The sequence below is a fragment of the Watersipora subatra genome, chromosome 2, assembly GCF_963576615.1.
Source record: "Watersipora subatra chromosome 2, tzWatSuba1.1, whole genome shotgun sequence".
In the NCBI taxonomy this organism is placed as follows: domain Eukaryota; kingdom Metazoa; phylum Bryozoa; class Gymnolaemata; order Cheilostomatida; family Watersiporidae; genus Watersipora; species Watersipora subatra.
The window spans coordinates 11,417,635-11,439,570 of record NC_088709.1 but is presented as its reverse complement, the minus strand read 5'-3'; the positions used below and the strand labels follow the sequence as shown (position 1 = coordinate 11,439,570).

General features: G+C 34.6%; 1 protein-coding gene across 1 annotated transcript in view; it reads left to right on the top strand.

Annotated features, from left to right (window-relative positions):
• The first annotated feature begins 846 nt into the window (after nucleotides 1–846).
• Nucleotides 847–21,936, top strand: part of LOC137387933 (transient receptor potential cation channel subfamily V member 5-like) — a 38,880-nt gene continuing 17,790 nt past the window's right edge. The window contains exons 1-8 of the mRNA XM_068074450.1: nucleotides 847–909; nucleotides 2,324–2,530; nucleotides 5,158–5,386; nucleotides 8,013–8,168; nucleotides 11,083–11,478; nucleotides 11,811–11,926; nucleotides 13,702–13,923; nucleotides 16,084–16,292. Coding sequence (XP_067930551.1) covers nucleotides 847–909; nucleotides 2,324–2,530; nucleotides 5,158–5,386; nucleotides 8,013–8,168; nucleotides 11,083–11,478; nucleotides 11,811–11,926; nucleotides 13,702–13,923; nucleotides 16,084–16,292 — 1,598 coding nt within the window. The remainder of the gene's footprint in view (nucleotides 910–2,323; nucleotides 2,531–5,157; nucleotides 5,387–8,012; nucleotides 8,169–11,082; nucleotides 11,479–11,810; nucleotides 11,927–13,701; nucleotides 13,924–16,083; nucleotides 16,293–21,936) is intronic.

The following is a 21,936-nucleotide window of genomic DNA, read 5'->3' as shown; positions in this document are numbered from 1 at the left end:
ACACCATCGGTTGATGTGATGGTTTGTTGCCTCTGCAAGTTCACAGAATGTTTCTGCTGTACCAAACTTTTTAATTACAATGTATATATTTCCAATTGAATGAAATTTCCGTTTACATACTGTATTTTGGCTGCCATATATATATAATAAAAATTCATGGCATTTTAAGAATTAATGCTATTCCCTCTCTTGTTCGTACACTGAAATATTTCAAAGCAAATTAATTTCTCACGCAATGTTATGATTGATTGTTTGAAATTTAAATAGAAACGCTGCTCAAGTGAGTGAGCTTATGGTAGTTTGGAAGGCTGAACAAGTACTCTCAGGCACCATACAACTCTCCGGTGTCAGCGTAGTCTGTGTTAGGATATTTGATATAGTCATTATAGATTTTATAGACAAATATTGCAAATGCCATAAGTTTTAAATTGGTAGTTGTTGAGCTATTATCTCGCTTCTAGTTCCTATTGGACTAAAATTTATTGATCTGTTTTGATGCTTAGTTTCAGCGCTTTGCTCAGAATTCATTACATCGTTGGGCTAAAGGTAGCCCAAACTATTTAACTCTTCAACCAGCCACAGCTCTAGATTCTGTTTCTAGATTCTTCTTTCATTTGACAACAGGTGAAGGTAAGATACAGTTACTCAGTTTCTTTACTCAATGCTTCCGCGGCCAAGAGCACTTATCTCTTTCTATCTTGAATCAACTGTTAGTTGGAAATACTAAACTTTTGTTTCGATTTTCAACTGTACTTCACAGTCTCATGCAAAAATGTTGACCGTTAAAATAGACTTGACTCATTGCAGCTCAGCATGTAGGAATACTCAGGTGTAGCAGAGTTCATAATGAACTGTCATTGGTATGGATCCGCTTCCAACCCAGCTTCTGGATGGCACACCAACAAGGAGGTTTGTACAGCCCTGACTTTATGGAATAATTGTCGTAAGCCTGGCAATGTCTAGAATTTTCTCCTTTTTTATTAGATCTTTCGCAGGTAGGTGTTTAAGAGACTAGTTCTGAGAAATCAGAGAGAGTTTTGAATTTAAATCACATCTTGAAGGAAGGTAAAGAGATAAAGTGTGTGAAGTGAGGATGAAATCAGTCAAAAAATTTAAAAATGCATAGTGATTACTCAGACAAACAGACACACACACATACACATGCATGCATACACATGCATGCTCACACGCACGCATACACACATACACAATGACGAAGTAGGATTCATGAATAAATCATGTGCATTTCTTGCATCAAGCTCGGGTATCATAGGCCTGTCGGCTTAAACCATATTCATGGCTTTGAAGTCATTGATTTGCCTGATTCACACTAGATTCCATACTGAGGGGCGCAGTTTTACACATTTAATATTAATCACAAGTTCAAATTCCGTATGACACAATCTTTTTCTACCTCAAGCATGGCTATGAGCAGATGAATGAACAGACAGATGCGGCTTTTATTACAGTAAAGAAAATCATTATCTTCAACACTCAACTCCTAATTTACTTTCAATCAAAATAAATTCTAGCTTTAGATTTTGGTGGATTAAATAGAATTTTATAATATAAAAATAGTTTTGAAAATCACAGTGACCATTAATAAAATAACATTCTGGTTTTTAATGTAAAAATAAATTTGAAAAATTAATAAATAGTTTTTACTCTTGCTAAGTTGTTTAGACACAAGCTTCGCCTACTGACAAGAATGTTGTTGAGCAGATAACTTTGGCACTTGAACTATTTGTCGTGATTTGAACAATTTCTTTACTTGTTGATATCAGAGTCTCAGGCATCTTGGGTAGCCATAGCTACTTAGACTTGCGCGGCAGGTTGAAATAACTGTTCGCAGGAAGTGCATCATAAACTTATACAGCTACTTTAAGCTTTGATTTAGGAACTAGATACCTCCTATTAACTACAGTTGACTAAGTACTAATAGACAATACTTCAGCATGATAAATATTACCTGTATTACCAAGTTGAATTGTCTGGTTATGAGATAATGCAGATTTACTCAGTCTCTCTTGTTCTTATTCTAAAATCAATTGCAGCTGACTTTTTCAAACTAGATGCCAGTTTTGCATTATTCTGCTATTTTACTTGGTTTTTTGTTAGTCTCTTCTTAATTTGTACCATTTTTCTTCTTCACTTTTCATTCTTTCTTATTTCAAATTTCAACATCTCTTCTGTTCACCTTTTTAGTTTTTTAATCAACTCACCATACTCACAAGCTTATCAAAAACACACTTAGAATACGTTACAGACTTTCACATATTTAGTATTCATATATTTGATCCTCTTCTGTGTATTTCTGTTGAAGGAGATGGATCGAAACCCTCTATACCAGCTTATGGACATAAGGATGGGCGGCTCTCTTGTGAGGCTATTTGAAGAGGATGGACCAGAGGCTGTACAAAATTATTGTATCGCTGAGATTCAGTCCAACTATCTTAGTAATTTTGGAGAAGGGCGTGTGATTGAGGAAAATGACTACAGAACTTGGCGGCAGCAGGTTGACAGCGAAGAGGTAGTTTATTATAAGTTGGCATTAGAATGGACAAAAGAATGTGTGTTTTTAAGTAGCCAATAGGTATGATGCGCCTAAGTCCAACAACGCGCCTATCTTTGTCCAACATCATCTTTGTTGGACAAAGATGTTGTTGATAAGAAGAGAAAGGGCAACTTTTTCTTTTACCTAACATTCAGCTGACAGTTTTTAGAAAATTCTCAGAATCATTCGGTGTGCAAGATGAAAAAATATTACAAAAAGCATAAAAACATTTTTCATTCTACCAAAAATTGAACAGAGCTGATGAGTTTTAGTATCATAGAGCTGTATTTTATTGCCCCTTTTTAACATTTGTCCAAATCAGAGATTACATAATTGCCTAGTTGGAATATTTAATGGACAAATTGTAAAATTTCTTACAATTTTAAGATACAATTAATGATGGCTAAATAGTCGTAAGTTATTAATGCTGGTTATATTATGGTTTAACAAATCAATTAGTGTCTTAGGTAGTGCCAGTTAAATTGCAGGTTAGTTGAGGCTATTCATTAAATAGTCAATGAATTGAACACATTTAGTTCCATTAACAAAATTCCACGGAAGATCAGAATGTAACAATGAAAGTATTGTCTGTCATCAGATGCCATATATGGTAATGCTGCCATCAGATGCCATGTGTGGTCATTTAAGGAAAATATGAAACTTGTGTCAGCCTTTTTGATGTCTCTATGTTTTAACCATTTGGTTGGCAATCTAAAAAATACAAGTTAGTTTTCAAAAAAGTTTTATTATTGTCCAAATAAGAACTGTAGAGCTAACTAGTGTCACTAGTCACCACACAGACAGTGTATACTTATAACTAAATTAGGCTCTTAGTTTTAAACGCTGTAATATATAACATAATATCAAAAACCTATTTGTTTTATGATGATATAGGTAAAATATTGAAAGACTGCATTAAATTTTGTCTGATGCCATTCACAAATTATCTGTAGTTGATAACATGATTTTTGGAAATTATGATTTGCTTGGAATTTTATAATTAAGTCACCAAATTAAAAGTTTTCATTTAAAAAAACTTTGGAACGCGTTTTGCTAGCATTCTTAAAATTAGATATTCCAGTTTTTATTATTTATTAGCATTGGTCTCTAAAAGCTAGTAAAGGGTCATGTTAAGGTCTTATCAAATGGTTTATCAAAGAGAACACAACCTATTTCTATTCATGCCTACAATTTATAAAAATATAGCCTAGTTCTCTACAATCCGCTTATTATTACACCATTTCTATATGAAGATGGTGAAATTTTGGTTAACGTATTTTTTAAGTTAAAATTTGTATCTCAATAGCTTACATTGGATATGTCAAAAATTGGCAAGCCAGCAGTTTATGGAAACTTACTGAATCGTATCTACATACAGCAGGCATTAATTGGTAGAACATGCGTAGTTCTGGGAATTGAGAGCGCAACAGTTAACCTTGATAAAATCGTGAGAAGCAATTAAAGGGGCAATAGGTAAATAAGTGAAGTTTTATGAAAGCTTCGGTGGAAATAAGCCCTCAGGGAGAGTACTTATGCTAGACAAAGACTCCTCTTTGGCTGCCTGTTGAGAACACTTCTAACAGACCAGCAGTCTCTTCCTAGTAAATATATTTTACTGAAATTGATTACCAATGCTAGTTATGTACTCTTTAACAATATTATACCTTGTGTAGGTTCATTAAATATTTATAGTACTGACTGGAGTCGGTCACTCACTGCATTTCAGCTTGTTAGCTGTCTATTCATCGCATATATATCCTCTGCTTTGTATCTTTTCGCACTCGCTTTTACCTTTGACCCTAGTTATTCCTTCTGTTTGGTAGTTAGGCTGGTAGTTAAGCTGGTAGTTAGACATACTATTTACGTAGAGTAGGTTCTTGGAGTCTCTAGTGATTGAAAATGTCCCTCCAATCAATATTGGATAAACACAACATATATGGTTATATGACTCTAATACAGTATAGTAGTGAGTGGTATAGTAACATCAAACATTTAACCATAACTCAGTAAATTTAACATTCATGTTTTCTTTATTAAAAGTCTTTGTTCCTTGCCATTTATTACCAAAAGTTCGTAATAGACCACTCGAATCGGATTTCCTACCAGATATTTAGCCCTTTAAACACCCTGAAAAGTGTAGGCTATTCTTTTTAAACTGGTCAGCATCAATGTCAGCAATATATAATACCATTATATAATATGATATAAAATTTAACATAAAATATAACATATTACTAACCATCTTAGTATCTTTTGCCATATATTTAAAATATTCTGGTGATGTATATGTATATTATATTTTGTGTTAAATTTATACCAAATATTAGATTTTGTATTATAAATATAAAATGCAGTGCATAACTTTATTCAAATTGTTTGCTACAGATCAGACTATATATTACGTACTTTATGCATATTTCATAAGGAAAAACATGATATTTAGTAATAAATGTGATACATAATAAAAAATGCATACTATAAAATATTGCAATGCTCTCTAGTTTACACCATATAAAAGATTATTTATAATATTTTATATATTACACTATTTATTATATCATATGTTATATATTATATTATTTATTATAGATGTTATATTTTAGCATTCAGAGCCAAGCTATAGGCAGTATCAAGATTTCACAGCCAACAGATTTGTAAGATTCAAGAGTCATAGTGTCTGCTGGGACTTACACAGGCGAGGAGTAATGGGGGAGACGATCTTACATTTATGCTATCATAATAGCACTCCTATTCACAATGAGATAGCCAAAATTCTGCTCCAGCTTTACCCGAAGATGGCCAATGATATCGTTGAGAAAGAGCATCGCTACGGTAAGACATTGTCTAATTCTTGTAAGCCGGCCCCTTAATGACTGTCATTTTTCGCGCAGCCTCAACTATTTTTTGGGGCTAAAAATGCATTAAAGAATCTTGAATAGTTCACACGTTAATAAATCTTTGTTATATATATCAAAATTTTTATTCAAGTTTGCATTTAACTTTTTATCAGCTTTACTAAAGTGATTATTCGTTATATAATTACTTTAGTTTATATCTATGTTTGCATTCTAGTATAATAATGCAAACATCTCTACAGCTTTTAGACCTCATAAATTCAATAAAGAGTAGCTGTAGGAATAAGTTCAAAATAAGAAAATTTTTAAATACACATTCACCAAGATTTGATTGCTAGAGTTTTAGAATTATTTCTATTTGACCAAAAACCTTTGTTGAGTTGTTTGAGAGACTTAATTATGCTTGTGGGAAGTATTTGAGGCTGATGCAGTAAATTGGTCAAGACCTGTAAAAGATCCATCGTGCAATTCGGCAAGCTTAGATAAATCCAGCTTTTCACACCCTGTCATGCTGTGACCGAAAAATTCCCAATGCTCCAAGTATCATATGTATAACACAGTTTTGACGAAGCTATCATATTGTCTAGTTTATTGGTAGACTCAATACAACTGATGAACAATATCCAAGAACGGGACACACCTAGATGTTATATGCCCTGAAACAATGAGAAATGCCCATAGTATATCTGTGTTAATAAATGTTTAATAAAATCGCAGTTTATCTCAAAATTTCTGTTGCTAAATGTGACTTTCCTCACGCTCCTCTATATTTTACGCAATGTTAAAGCAAATGAGATGCTGCAGATCGCAGTCAGCCATATTTAAGTTGGATGGTAGCCAAGTATCCATTAGCTACTCATAGCATGATTCTAAAGTCCTAATACAACAGAGCTCTGTTCTAGGTTTTTAGCCCTAGTCAGTATGCATAAGTATCATGAAATCATCGTGATACCTTGGTTAAAATCTTTTTTTATATAATCTTTTCTAAGGAAACTTGGCTCCGAAATATAATTTTCTTTTCCAAAAAAGTTAATTTTCATTTATGATAAAATATTCATTCCTAAAGGAATTAGTCAGACAATTTGTAGATGATAATACAGAATAAAAAATAAGATCTATTTCTTATGATAACCATCAACATGGTCAAAATATATCATGCATATATAAATTTGTATAATTTTCCAGCACAAAAGAAGATTTATAATTATGAGCGTTTTGCAGTGTAGCAGTTTGTGTAGGTGGGAGCTTTAAACTTGCGCTCATCAGCCCTTATTCAAGGTTTTCTCCCACGGGAGACGCCGACGCACGAAAGCCGTTTATTTAAGCTCTGAGCCAAATTTAAAGTTTCACTGGCTCAGCACAAGCTGAAACTGATAAAGTTCAAAGCTGAGTAAACATAGCCTCGTTAAAGATAGTTGATTGTGACAATTTTAAAGTTCCATCATAGTTATTTGTTCAGATGCATCTTTCAGGCTAATTTTAGTTTTATCAGAAAGTACCATAAATCCTATGCTACAGAAAGTACCATAAATGTATATGCTACACATATAGGCCTAAAATTTTGTTTATAGGTTTGGAGTACGGCTTACATGGTATGGCATCTAAAAACCATATCTGTAAACTTCTCACTATCATTGGGGTTAAAGTACCTTGTATAATGCGGCAACGCTAAAAATTATTTATTCAAGTATAAGACACTTGGCAATATTCAGTACTTGTAATTAAGTAATGAGGTCATTAGTTGTGGTCACTTTCATGCGACATCTCCACCACTTAATTACATTTTTTGGGTTGCTTTCCATTGGCACCAAAAACTGCAGCAGCATCTCGGTCAGTAGTTTTCAAAGCTACATTTACGACATTCAATATAAACTCAGCTTATATTTTGCCCTTAGCGTATACACAAAGTCTTACAATGGCCGAAATCACCTATCCATATGTTTTACCGGCCAAGAAGTTGTTTAAGTAACTAAGGATACTGTATGTACTAACTAAAGTGTTTATAAAAAGTTGCATTGTACAATTCTTGAGCTCACGATATTTTGCTTGCTAGACTGACACTCTACCTACTGCACTAATCAACCACCTTCTAAATTGTGAAATAGTTTTTGCCATAATAGAAATCGTGTTCCGTGACATTAAAAAATTCTTGCGTGAGGAAAGAATTATAGGAGTTACAATTTTTACAATGCTTATAATTCTTTATAAGAATATGAGTTATAGAAGAATTCAAAGAGCAAAATGCTAGAGTTCCACACGTTCTCGCTGCCTTACTTAATGTAAAAAAGCAGGCCTACTTAAAGCACTGTCAGGGTATCTTAGACCTTCCGTATTCCATATAAATGTGACATGTTCTATCTGATTAGAGACTCAAGAGCGAACTGTCGCATGTACGAGTTTCCATGACTGTATTCATGGATTATTATTATTACCTATTATTATTATTATACATGAGCAGCGCAGGGCTTCCTGTTAGTAACTTATAAATGTATGGTCTACTTCGCTATGATCGACTAATTATCATAGCGTTTCCAGACAGATCTACTTTTGCCCAGCTCATAATTTTCAATAGTAACAGATATGATCTATGACATGTGCTGCAGGTGAGAGCACCTTACATTTGGCCATCATTAATGGAGACCTAGACTCAGTTAAACTGCTTGTTAAAAGTGGTGCAAATGTCAACCAACAAGCCACAGGAAGGTTTTTCTTACCGGAGGATCAAATAAAAAAGGAGACCAACAACACCGACTATGTTGGTGAGCTTGATATTCTGTCATTCTGCATCAAGTTCCTTTTTAAAGAATCAGAGAGTGATCCAGAATGCCAATATTATTGTTTGATTAGGAAATGAAAACAGACACACTTCTATTGATTTATATCTGAAGTTCAATGTTCAGAGTAGGTGCACCGGCTCGTAATTTTATTAATTTCTACCTTATGATTATCGAGTTAAAGGCAGCTATTACTGAATGATAGCGCTGCCTTTTACATAGCTTTGGAAGCTATTAAAAGTTTATTTCAAAACTATCATATTTTAAGAAAGGGATTTTGCAGTGAAATTTATTTTTAACTGAATGAAAATGAACGCTTTTCATTGTTGAATGAAGCAATGAACATAGTGATCTCGGTTTAAGCTTGTTATGTAGCTTCTCAAAAGATTTAAGTAACATTGCAACTTAAACTAAGGTAATATGAATAGGCTAAGTTGAAAGATCAAGTATAAAAGCCGTTCTGTTAAAATTGTCATAGAACAAAAAGGAAAAGTTATGACGTGTTGTCGCACTTTGCCAATAGATACTTGCTGCACTCTATATGCAGTGTAGGTGTGAGTATAATCAAATATTTAGCCTTGCTCAGTCAGGCTAAAGGTGTAAAAAAAATTAGGCGATTTTATCACGTTCGTCATGAGGAGCGCGGAGCTATCGCTGGCGTGTGCATAAACACACTTCATCGATTGACCAGTAAACGATAACCCAGGCACGCTCAGTAACTGCCAATCAAATTCCATATTAGTGTCTTCAGAGTTGTTAATAAATTTAAGTCATTATGGCGCTATCTGTCATACAATTTACTTGTATATGGTTCCCTTTAATTACATTTATTGAAGAGCAGAGAAGGCACAAGCAACCAGTTCTAGAAGCAAATAACAACTGATCATAAACGATACAAAAGCCACTACATCTAGCTAATACACATACTAAGTCAGTACAGTATAAACCACAAATTGGTGCACTTGGTGACATTGTAACAGCATGATGTACATGATAACATAACACTTTCTAGACAACGATTAGGTTTATCACACTTTCACGAATTGTACACTACAAGACATAGGAAAAAAATGATTCTTGTATTTTTAATAGTAATATTTTACGATTTTCATATATAGTTTACTTTGTAATAGTTTTTTTAATATAATAAAAACTTACTACTCTCAAAATGGTCAGCCCGTGCAACGATTGACTCCCCAATGTTGGTTTTCATCTATATATCATTGTAATTCTTGTGTAATTCTCCTACAGGACTGGGTGTGCTCTTTTTAAATATATGAACAATTCAGTGTTCATTTTGATGAAGTGTAAATTGCTGTACGTTAATGAACATTGACACAAAAATTAGCAGCCAGAGCATTGCATTCTGTGGAAACCAACTAATTGAAATGCATCTCATGCTCAAAAAAGTTCTGATAGGGAAAGTCTAGCGTTGTCGGTCAGCACCAACTCGCTGGACGAGTTCCAGTGCTGATTGGCGTCACACCGTGCGATATGGTGCTACATATCACTTAGTGTGTTTGACCTTTGGGCTATATACAGTCACACCTCGACAAACGAGCGCTCCGATATAAGCAGCATTTTGAGCAAGTTTCTTCTTTAAGAAACGACTAATCTTTGAGATAGGAACATACGAGCAGGTTCTCGATGGCCACCATATGGACAAGTATGCGAGAAGCCGATTTCGAGAACAAAATTACTTATTATTTGAAAAAAGTTGAACAGTATGAAAAAACAGTTTTATAAGGTTGGCTAAAAGTTATTGTGAACGTGAGGCAAGAAGGGCCAAATCGGAAACAGATAATACAAAATTAAAAGGACAAAATTAAAGTAGGTCTAGCAATAGATTAAACCTTAGCTTTAATCATATGTTTAATAAGCTAAACTGATTTATGGTTAAGTTCAAAGTTTGTGCTATGTAACGTCACAAAAGTTTTGTGTACCGAATGTGTTGCAGTCAAGTCTCTCACAGACCTTCGTTAGCCAGTACGTCCTCCTCGAAGGTAAAAACTTACAGCAGTGTCTATAGTAATGTTACATTTTATTGCAGATTTTAACAACTAAAAAAGTATTTGTTACTTTGTTAGCGTAGGTACTAAATTACAAAAGTAGAAAACAGATTTTACCATTGTAATATCCTGTGGTATGTGGTATTTTTCTGTTATGGTAACAGATTAATTTGTATTTAGTTATTTGATATAGAAAATAGTGCCTTGAGACACAAAAAAGTTGACATACGAACTCAGCCCTGGAACACATTAAGCTCGTATGTTGAGGTATGACTGTATGGTTGCCTCCATAAACTACCATGAACCGGATTTTTCACTTCAACTTTTTCGATATTACAGAAATAAGTAGTTGAATATTACGCTAAATCAAACTAAAATTGAGTTCAATTTACTCAATTGGAATTTGTAATAATGAAACTCAAATTGAGTTTGATTATTTCAACATTAAACAATTATGTTAAAACCTCACATTTTTGCTTTCCAGGCAGAAGTAATTTTGGTTGAGTTTCTACAACTGGGCTTGGCAGGATTGACTCCATAGTTCTACCAGATACATACAATATATTAGCCCTTGCCATCATCGCTTGTCTAGGTACAAGTGCTAGCATAATAAATAGCACAGAAGAAACTTGTTAGCAGTCTTCACTATAAGGCTGATCCTAAACATCAGGATCAATAAAACCTTAATAAGCAAAAATGCTGTGAGAAGTAAGAGAATTATATGCTAAATACCAGCTTTAAATTTTGAATTTAAAAACTTAAGTACAGTAATTTATTGATACATTAAAATTGGAGTTTTTTAAACTAAAAACAGGTTTAATGGTTTATTTACACTTAAAGTAAGTTTTTTTAAACTGAAACAGTAATAGTTAGCGGGTATACAATTTTAGGTTATGCATACTACGGAGAGTATCCTTTGGCTTTCGCTGCCTGCTTCGGCCGAGATTCCATATACGATTTCCTGCTTCGCAATGGTGCTGACCCCAACCTTCAGGACTCTTTAGGTAACACAGTACTTCATATGGTAGTCATAAACAACCAGCTCGATATGTACTCACACGCCGTCAGACACCATATCAGACCTGCCAACACCTGGATTAAAAATGGCCGACCAGGATCTAAAGATGGCTTAACTCCCTTGGCACTCGCCAGCAAGCTCGGTCGACAGCACATTTTCAATGAAATTATGGAGCTACATCGAATTGAGCTCTGGAGATTCAGTAACATCGGGTGCTCTCTCTACCCTCTGCATGCTGTTGATTCGATAGGAATCGGAGGAAAAACAAGTAAGTCAGCCTGTTTTCAGAAAGTCTTTCGTTGAATGAAACCATCCTCGCCTAGACAACCTAGTTTGATGGATAAAAACAAAAACTTGTTTTTTCTCATTTACAGAATATGTTTGTGAGTGATCGGTGGGTAGCTGACGGAATGGTAGAAAGAAATTCATAAGTGGTTTACGCTTAAAAACCAAAATACCCTAATGTGTTTTTTTATTTATAGAATAAATTTGTGGGTGGGAAGTGGGTTGGTAAAAGAACATGCACATAGGCATTAGAGAGGCAAGTAGAGACAAGTTATTTAATTCGACAGTCATGTAAAACACAGTCTTTTGTTGCAGACTGGAACTCTGCACTGATGATTGTTGTAAATGGAGAAACAGACAACCATTTAGAGATGCTGCAGGGTGGTGTGATAAGACAACTGCTAGATGAAAAGTGGAAGACCTTTGTCAGGGTTAGTTACTAGGGAGATGCGCCATGATAGTATACATGTATAACCTATCCTAGACAGTTCACTATCATTACCATGTGTAGCGGCACCTGGTTTTAACATATATAACATGAGTTATTGACCAGCTGACACCGTGACAGTTATAAGCAGAGAGAGAGAGAGAGCGATTACATCCTTGAACTGATCGGCGTATGGTTTGTTGATTGGTAGGGGCAAACATAACAGTTTTCTTGTTATATCACTATTTCTAGGTGCACTATCTTAGTAGCATAAGAGAAACAACATGCATTCACACTTCAGCATCGGAAAACTTGCTAAGTTTCTCATGTTTTGCCAGTGAATAACCTAATTTGTGTTGCTTGAATATCAGTTTGTATGATACGCAAGTCATTGCAGAGATACTGTAAACAAGATGTTTCGATCAACTGCATTCACTTTGTCAACTAATGGGAATCTTCCACCGCTCTTGGGTTCATAATTCTATTGAGCCTTCTAACTTTACCATAACATGTGTTGTGTCTGTTTGTACATTTGTTTGTCCATTCATCCATTTGTCCAGTCATACATCTGCCTGTCTGTCTGTCTGTCTGTCTGTCTGAAGCCCAGGTTAGGATAAAAGATTGCTTCACACAAGATTTGAATGCGCGATATTCAGTAATAAGGTAGTTGATCGGTGTAAGTATTAGAAAGCCAGTCTATCAAGCTAAAAGTCATGAGTCTGAATCTCATGTGAAGCATTCCTTTATTTCCTCTTCTATCGCTGGCTTTGTGTCAAATTCTTCAGTTGGAAAATTGAATCATGTGGTATCTCAAAGTGCAGCTGACAGTGCCAGAAATTAATCTACTACGCATTAAAATAGTTCAGCTTTTAAAATCGTTTCATCAGGTTAAACAAAAATAAGCCTAATGTTGCATTTTTATTTAAATTCTTGTAGTGTTGCCATTATTACCATCCCAGTAGGTGAGTGAGCAGTGTCAAAAATCATCAGCAGTCCTGATTCTATATACCTGCTTAGGCTATATGACAAATATGCAGCCTGCCTTGGCTTCATAAGCTATACTATGAAATTCTAGCTGAAGTTTTCTTACAAACAATTAGATATACAGTATAGTTGGCTATTTGGTGAGAACTTGATTTATGTATGTTTTGAAAGAAAGACTCCAAAAAGTTTCAACAGTTATCTTAGAGACAGCAAAGAGAATGGAAGAGAAAAAACTGAGAGAGAACAAAAAATGAGAAATAAAGAAAGGGTGTTTAATAGAAATAGGATGAGGAAGAGAAATTAAGACGAAGAAAGATGAACAGAGAAAATTGGAAGAGGAAAAAGGGGAAGGCCTGAAGGAGAATGAGACAAAGAGAGAGGGAGAGAGAAGGAAAGAGAGAGAGAGGGAGAGAGAGGGGAGGGAGAGAGAGGGAAAGAGAGGGAGAGAGAAGGAAAGAGAGAGAGGGAGAGAGAGGGGGAGGGAGAGGGAGGGAAAGGGAGAGAAAGAAGGAGAGAGAGAGGGAAAGAAGAAGGTAGAGAAAAAGAGAGGGAGGGAGAGAGAGGGAAAGAGAGGGAGAGAGAGAGGGAGGGAAAAAGAAAGGGAGTGTAAGAGTAAGAGAGGGGAGTGAGAAAGAGTAAGGAACAAAAACGAAAAGAGAGAGGTCAAACACAAAAAAATATCATAGCTTGCATCCACCTTATCATAGCACACTTTTCAACAGAAAAATTCACCGTATTTGACATTCATCCAATCAAAGAATATTTCTTGGTAGCCAATGTTTTTATTGCATGTAGAGACAGTTCTTCGTACGGCTGATGGTACTCGCTTTGCATCTTACACTGATGACTTGTGCCATTTGTACACGACGTCCCCAGGACCTTGCTAGCTATGAATCCCCCCTGGATGCCGTAAGGTTTGCGAGTGAAGTCATCGTGGTCCTTGGGTGTATCAGCAATTTTCTTTTGCATATTGAAGAGTTGAAGGCACTTGGATTTCTAATTTTCTTCGTCAACTTGGTGAGTTGTCTAGTTTCTTTTTTACCTCCGAACAATTTGAGACCTTCTTCTATATAAAACCAAAAATGTTAAGTAGTTGCCATCTAAGCAGCAAATCATCACTTTTCATTAGCACTGGGAGTCAACATTGTGACTCTCAGTGCTAATGAAAAGTGTTGTTTTTTACTACAATTATAGGTTATTTCTATAAAATCGTATAAGATAGATAAAGCAGATTTGGGAATAAAGATCGTAAGCATTAAAAAACTAAACCTTGATTTACTTACCTAAGAATATGTCACTGCTTATTTGTATTATATGTAGTATAAAAATGAAATAAATAATCTAAAACTGTCATAAATAGCCAACCAAAACTGAGTACCCTTGCAGGCGCTCATACTAGCTGTGCTCATTATGTTTAGATCAGCCCATGCACTTCATTGAGAAAGCATCATTCATTATAGCATAATTATGTACTAGGAAATAAATTCTCAAGCTCTTTATATCTGTAAATTTGTATTGATCCTACTGAGTCAGTTATACACCTACTACAACTGCTTTTTGGTTAACACAACATTGAAATAGTGTGGTATATCTCTGTTTCGTTTTAATATAGTTCTTGAATACGTGTGTAAATTATCAATGCTGAGACATAGCACTTGGTTTTATAAAACGTTTTTGCTAAAATAATATTGATATGGCACAAGACTAAGTTGACATGCTGCGTTCTATATACTAATTTCATGTTAGCCGTTTCTTACTGCTTGATCAATTGACGAAGTCAGTGCGGTTTTTCACCAAGGGTTCACAAATTTCTTAATAGAGTGCTTTCATAAGAATGAGATTTAGAGTAGCAGATAATTTTTATTGCTAGGTTCATAAACCAGCGGTTAAAAGAAATGGAACGACTTAAATTGTAAAGTGCTAGCCAATATAGAGTGGAGATCTAAAGGAGAATGGCTACTTAGGAGTTCATTGTTAAGTTGAGTGGAATGACGCGGATAGCTGTAAATTGTGGCCATGCCAGAAATAAATATAGAGTAATATAATAGATTATTGATTTGAGTGGAGATTTTAATGTTTGCTTATTAGGTTTCAAAACCTTGGCAGCGCTGTCACATCTGCTGATCAATATTTGGCTGCACTGCTGACTCGTATAAGGAAATTTGAGGATATCATGAATGTCAGGAAATTGGTTTGCACAAATTAAGACTGAACAAATCCTTGGGACTCACTCATTGCTTTTGATACAATTGCGCTGCATATCAGAGGATAGTCTAGTATAAAAAATGCTATATGACAAAAGAGGAAATGAAAAGCATAACTATAATTAAATGTTTAGCATTTATCTTTATTTGATTTGATCTAATTGTAAAGCTTCAATAGAAGCATTTTTAAAGTGTTTTTTATTTTTTAATAGTCATTTCATCATGTATATGAACTTGGATAGTAATACTATTTAATGTACATTTCAAAGATTAACAATTATTTGAGTTTTTTGACTGGGGCTCTTTTCACACCTTTTTGCAATAAACTATCAGTAGTTAGCTTTGCGCTCTTGTAATCTTGTTCTCTTTAGTTACTGGGTTAGCATGTCATCATTGCAACATATTTAGACACACTGCGTGTGTGCGTGTGTTTAGGCAAAATGAGCTCGTAGGCTAGAATAAAAGATATTTTCCTAGCAGCAAATCCATCCAAATTCACGAGATGTATTTCTTTTATCTTTTCATTACAAAACTGACTTGAAACACCACATAATGTTCTTCCTGATCTTAGATCCTCAACAGTTACATTAATCACTACAACTGGAGGCCAGATAATTCGGTCTGGTCTAAACGAGAGGTATAAAAAGGTTATCTGTTTGCAACAAAAGAACGTCTATTAAAGATTACAGTTCTCTGCTGCCAGTGGAAGATTCGTTCTCATGATGGTTTCCTATTGGCCTAATGGTCTCTCTCTCTCTCTTTCTTTCTTTCTCTCTCTCTCTCTCTCTCTCTCTCGCAGTCGGTTGTTTCAACAATGACTGTTTTATGGTTGAGGCTTCATGACGACTTGCATGCAGCTCTGTTTTCTGTCTTTTCTTGCCATTTATGTGGGTTTAGTTCCCTCAACTTACTTTACGCTTAGCTAAATCTTTGTATCCATAGTTTTATAAAAATGACTTAATGGTAATTTTAGAAAAACGCTCCATCTAAGGCAGTTTTCTTCATGTCATGCCTCATGATAATCTTCTGTGTGCCGGTCCGAGTCGCTCACATTGCTGTCGAGGTTAATAACTCTTCAAACGTTGATGGGACTGATCCAGCTGATTTACTCCAAAACATGGAAGAGACGATGCTGATTATTGCGATTCCCTGCGCTTGGTGCATGCTCTTGTTCTTCGCTAAGTAAGTTCACCCATAAAACCTCATACTAACCTTTCAGCTGCAATAAAACTGGCATCATAATTTTTTCAAGCCAAGTTTTATTGAAACCTTTTTCTTTCCTTTGTACAAATTAATATTTAATACTAGTCTGTTTACATGAGTCTAAAAAAATTGTGCAGCTGATTGATATGCTTTTGAATATAACTACATGACAAATAATTGGGTTTTAATTTGAAAAAGTTTCACTGTAAAATAATATTTGGTACCAAATACTGTTATTCATATTATTTTCATCAAGTCTACTTTTTAAACTATTGTCTACGATTACTACATATCAAAGAATGTGAATACTAATCAAACTTTAAGAGCTTTTGATTGAGCCAAATATCTTTAATTGACTTTGGCTCGTTGATTCAGTTGTACTGCGCTTGGTTGTGGGAGTTATAAAATATGTTGTCACTATTACCACATTCCAAAATATGTTCAAAATAAGCAAACAGTAACTTAGTGAATGTTTATTGCCCTTGTATATCAGTAAAACCTGAAAAATAGATAGAATTACTATGATCTTTCAATATGTCTTCATAAGTGTTTATTTGAAACTATTTTAGAAGTAGGTATGCTAAGGAAGACAAAACCTAGATATAATTTTATATAAATGAGAGGATAAAAACAAGTAAGGTATTTATTAAGATTGCTGTATATGATACGATACACTTTGGTAGGTGTTTTAGCATGACGTTTTCATCTGACAGCAGTTTTTATATCATGCAATCATAAAAATCCAAATGTAGTTCAAATTAGATATATTTAAAGTTTTCAGTTGAAATACTGTCATGCAATACAAATTTTTATCTGCAGTCTTCCAACTTTTTGAATACAATCCTTACTTGATAAAGACAAACAAAAGTTGTGCGTGCTGATGTGGCTGTTGTCAACTCAATATGGATCCATTGAACCACAAACCACAGCATTAAATTTTGCTGCTCACTTTTTAGAGCAACAAGAAACAGGCACTCTAGAACATGCGCTGTGAATGATGAGATCAGCTGTTGCGCAAAAGAGTCTTTGGTTAGGTTTTTCTGAACTGAAAGCCCAGGGAGTAAAAAAGGTTTTTTGTTAGAATGTTTTATCCAGGAATACAGCTTGTTTTTGCTTAGTTTTTTATATAACTAGCCGAATGTTTAGCATAGCCTGGATAATTAAAAAGTATTTGCAAAGAAAACTTATTTTTATTTAACATATACAACATTTACTATTTTAACTTTAAAACTTTATATCATAAAAAAATTGTTTTTGCGCAGTTCAAATAAATTAAGAGAAAGATAAACAATGGGTGCACGGAAGTGCGTGTATAAAAAAGGTTACTGTTGCAGCAGAAGCTCGTTGAATTCAAAGTTTTGATGGACAATTCAGAAATGTCTACCTAAAGATACTGGTTCAAAAATAAAAATGACATATTAAACTGTCTTTGTCTAAAAATTTGTCTGACTGAACGGAGAGGATGTAGAGGCAATTCCTAGTCCAGATAATACAATTGCCAATGTGAAAAGCATTTAGCTTTTAGAGATTTACCAAAATAGGAAATAAGATTGTAATGGCACATTTGAAATTGAAACGGCACATTTGAAATTTACAAATTGAATGAATAGGTAATGTGCCATGGTAAAAAACTAACTTTTTAAAAAATTCTAAAAAGTAACAAATGCAAAAGGTAATATTACTTAATAATAAGAAGTGCATATTTAGCATGTACAATTGCAGTAAGGATATATATGGTAAGAGTTTTGGAAATTATATGAATGGCTTAGCCTAATGGTTAGGTGCCAAGCTAAGTCGTCTGTATCATTGTTTGTAGACTTGCAACTTGAATGTCGCTGATTCAAATCCTCTGCGTAGAGGATTTTTCCTTGCTAGATTTTAATCGCTATAACTGGATGTACACGCAACACAGGACAGACTTTCAAATTTTTATATGTAGATGAGGCAGCAAAGATTAAAGTTCAATAAGCTGTTTTCAAGGATTTTGTAAGTCTTTGAAAGTCTTTAACTTACAAAGTCCTTACAAATAAAAGTCTTTGTAAGTGTAAATCTTTCAGGCCTTCCTGTTTTTATTTTTATATTTTTGCATAAATAAACATGCATTATAAAACTTATTTAAACAAGGGAATTAGATTTTAAAAGCAAGTTTTGCTTGCCACTATAATGTCAGTGGCTTTGATGAAAAGAGGTTTTATTAAGCTGTCTGGCTACCAAAATAGCAATTAACTTCACTAGTCATTTCTGTGCTGTCAAAGGTATTCATAGTGGTAGCTACTACAATACTGTCATATAGAAAGATTCCATCACGGTACTGTTATACTGTCATGTGCACAACTAACAAAATTCAGGAAAGATTCAGAATACTACACTTATTATATTCTAATATTCTTAGCATTAATAAAAAATTAAATACTGGCTGGTTGTCTTGAAATACATTGTCATCAATGAAATTGGAATAATACTATCAAAAACTAAAAAAATGCAAAAGTGTAGTTCATACTGAAAACTAACACATATCAAGTGTTTATAATGCGTACAAGTATTAGCGACATCTACAATTGTTTTATAGACTTGATAGCAGTTAAAGATGTCAGTACTAGAACCAACTATGTGTGTCTTATAGACTTGATAGCTGATGCAAATGTCAGTATTAGCACCAACTATGTGTGTCTTATAGACTTGATAGCTGACACAAATGTCAGTATTAGCACCAACTATATGTGAGTCTTATAGACTTGATAGTTGACACAAATGTATGTATTAGCACCAACTATGTGTGTCTTATAGACTTGATAGCTGACACAAATGTATGTATTAGCACCAACTATGTGTGTCTTATAGACTTGATAGCTGACACAAATGTCAGTATTAGCACCAACTATATGTGTGTCTTATAGACTTGATAGTTGACACAAATGTATGTATTAGCACCAACTATGTGTGTCTTATAGACTTGATAGCTGACACAAATGTATGTATTAGCACCAACTATGTGTGTCTTATAGACTTGATAGCTGACACAAATGTATGTATTAGCACCAACTATGTGTGTCTTATAGACTTGATAGCTGGTACAAATGTCAGTATTAGCACCAACTATATGTGTGATCTTATAGACTTGATAGCTGACACAAATGTCAGTATTAGCACCAACTATGTGTGTCTTATAGACTTGATAGCTGACACAAATGTATGTATTAGCACCAACTATGTGTGTCTTATAGACTTGATAGCTGACACAAATGTATGTATTAGCACCAACTATGTGTGTCTTATAGACTTGATAGCTGACACAAATGTCAGTATTAGCACCAACTATGTGTGTCTTATAGACTTGATAGTTGACACAAATGTCAGTATTAGCACCAACTATGTGTGTCTTATAGACTTGATAGCTGACACAAATGTCAGTATTAGCACCAACTATATGTGTGTCTTATAGACTTGATAGTTGACACAAATGTATGTATTAGCACCAACTATATGTGTCTTATAGACTTGATAGCTGACACAAATGTATGTATTAGCACCAACTATGTGTGTCTTATAGACTTGATAGCTGACACAAATGTATGTATTAGCACCAACTATGTGTGTCTTATAGACTTGATAGCTGGTACAAATGTCAGTATTAGCACCAACTATATGTGTGATCTTATAGACTTGATAGCTGACACAAATGTCAGTATTAGCACCAACTATGTGTGTCTTATAGACTTGATAGCTGACACAAATGTATGTATTAGCACCAACTATGTGTGTCTTATAGACTTGATAGCTGACACAAATGTCAGTATTAGCACCAACTATGTGTGTCTTATAGACTTGATAGCTGACACAAATGTATGTATTAGCACCAACTATGTGTGTCTTATAGACTTGATAGCTGACACAAATGTCAGTATCAACTGTATGTGCTTAATAGACCTCTAGAGACAAGCAGTAATACAATTAAAACGTTCTTGTGCAATATTTCTTGAGAATTGATTAAGCACTTGGGAATGCTATTCAAGTACATTCTTCTAGTAAAATCAATAAATGCTCCTTGATATAATTTCATTGCACTCTATGAATTTTTTTGAAAATCAAAGCTTTTAAAATTTAGTAATAGCGCCGTGTTTTGCTTTTATTTAATTCAATCTCACGTTTCGCATGAATCTTAGCTAATTTAAACTTTAACCTGTAGCAGTAGAGAGTCGGAATGCCTGTACAGGGTTAGCAATTAGTTGCTATAAATAAGTCTGCTGAGCAACTAGCGGTCACTATTCAAATCGCTGGGATGACTAAAGCTTAAAAAATCATCTTTAAAAACATGAGTTTAATCAAATTACAAACGCATAAACTAATGCAACAACTATAATACTACATACTGTCATTTAGCTCACTTCGTTCAAATGAATAAACTACAAGACAAGCCATACTACGCTATTCGCAACTATGAGCTATCTATTAAACCACCCAGTTTCCTGTCTGCATGTGGCCAGAGACGTGTCGCATACCAGCCTTCCGAAGCATGGAACTCTCAAACAGTTTATACCAGAAAGATGAGCAATGTGAACAGCTTTGGAGTGTCTCTCAAAAATTACCCACTAAACTCACTGACATAATGTCAGTGCCGCCATGAGTTGTCTACTACTTACACAGGCTCGCACTATGACTAGCCATGCTATTGTGCTATGAGTCCTCGTCGTCTCTATACGTCTTCCTTGTTTTCAGAAAATAATATTTGATGCTAATAAAACAAAAAAAAACAAATGAACAAAACTCAACCTTTAGATATTGCTGAATTTAAAATAATATTTCACAGTAAATTCATTAGACATATTGTGTCTACATCAGGACAATTTATTGGAGTTGCTTCCTCTCTGACCAAGTTGACTTGGTTAAAAATGAAAAGCGGTTGTAAAATGGCTTTGTCTCAGTCGCAGGGCATGAGATCAGTGAAATGCTGCATAATATGTTTGTCCCTTTTGACGGTCATCATTGATGGAGTACAACATGGAATTGACAAATCATATCTCGCAATATTAATCTCTCTCTGCAATCCCTCTAGTTACATGTACAGTAGGATGTCTGCTTACAACGTTAATAGCGTCAAAAACACAACCAAATGGAACGGATTTGTTGTATTACATTGGCTAACACAGGGGCTCCATTTTGTATAGTTGGAGTTGAATTTGGTGTAAAGTCTATGTAAAAGCGTATTTCAAACCTTAAACAGACTAGAATCCATTTTAACTCCAACCTTTTCAGTGGAAACACAACTCTGACGTATTGTCTTGTTGTCAACGCACTTTTACTTTTTATTAAACTATACGCAAAGCAATAGTAAGTCAATCATATACAGATAGATGGTGGGAAAGCCACCGGTATACTTAGAATACACTAGGCAGCTTATGCAGTAGAGCTGCATACCAGCTGTGTATGTTTAATTACGGGTAGCTTAGTCTGTGTACTTCGAATTCTGAGCCGCGACACAATCCACCAGTCACGCCCGTCGTGTACATGTATTATTAGCTGTGGCATGTTATCACATCACACCCCAGTCATGTCTTAATTTACTAAAGGCTCTGGCTTATTAGAAGCACAAGCTACTACACTCCTCACCAACTGTATACCTATC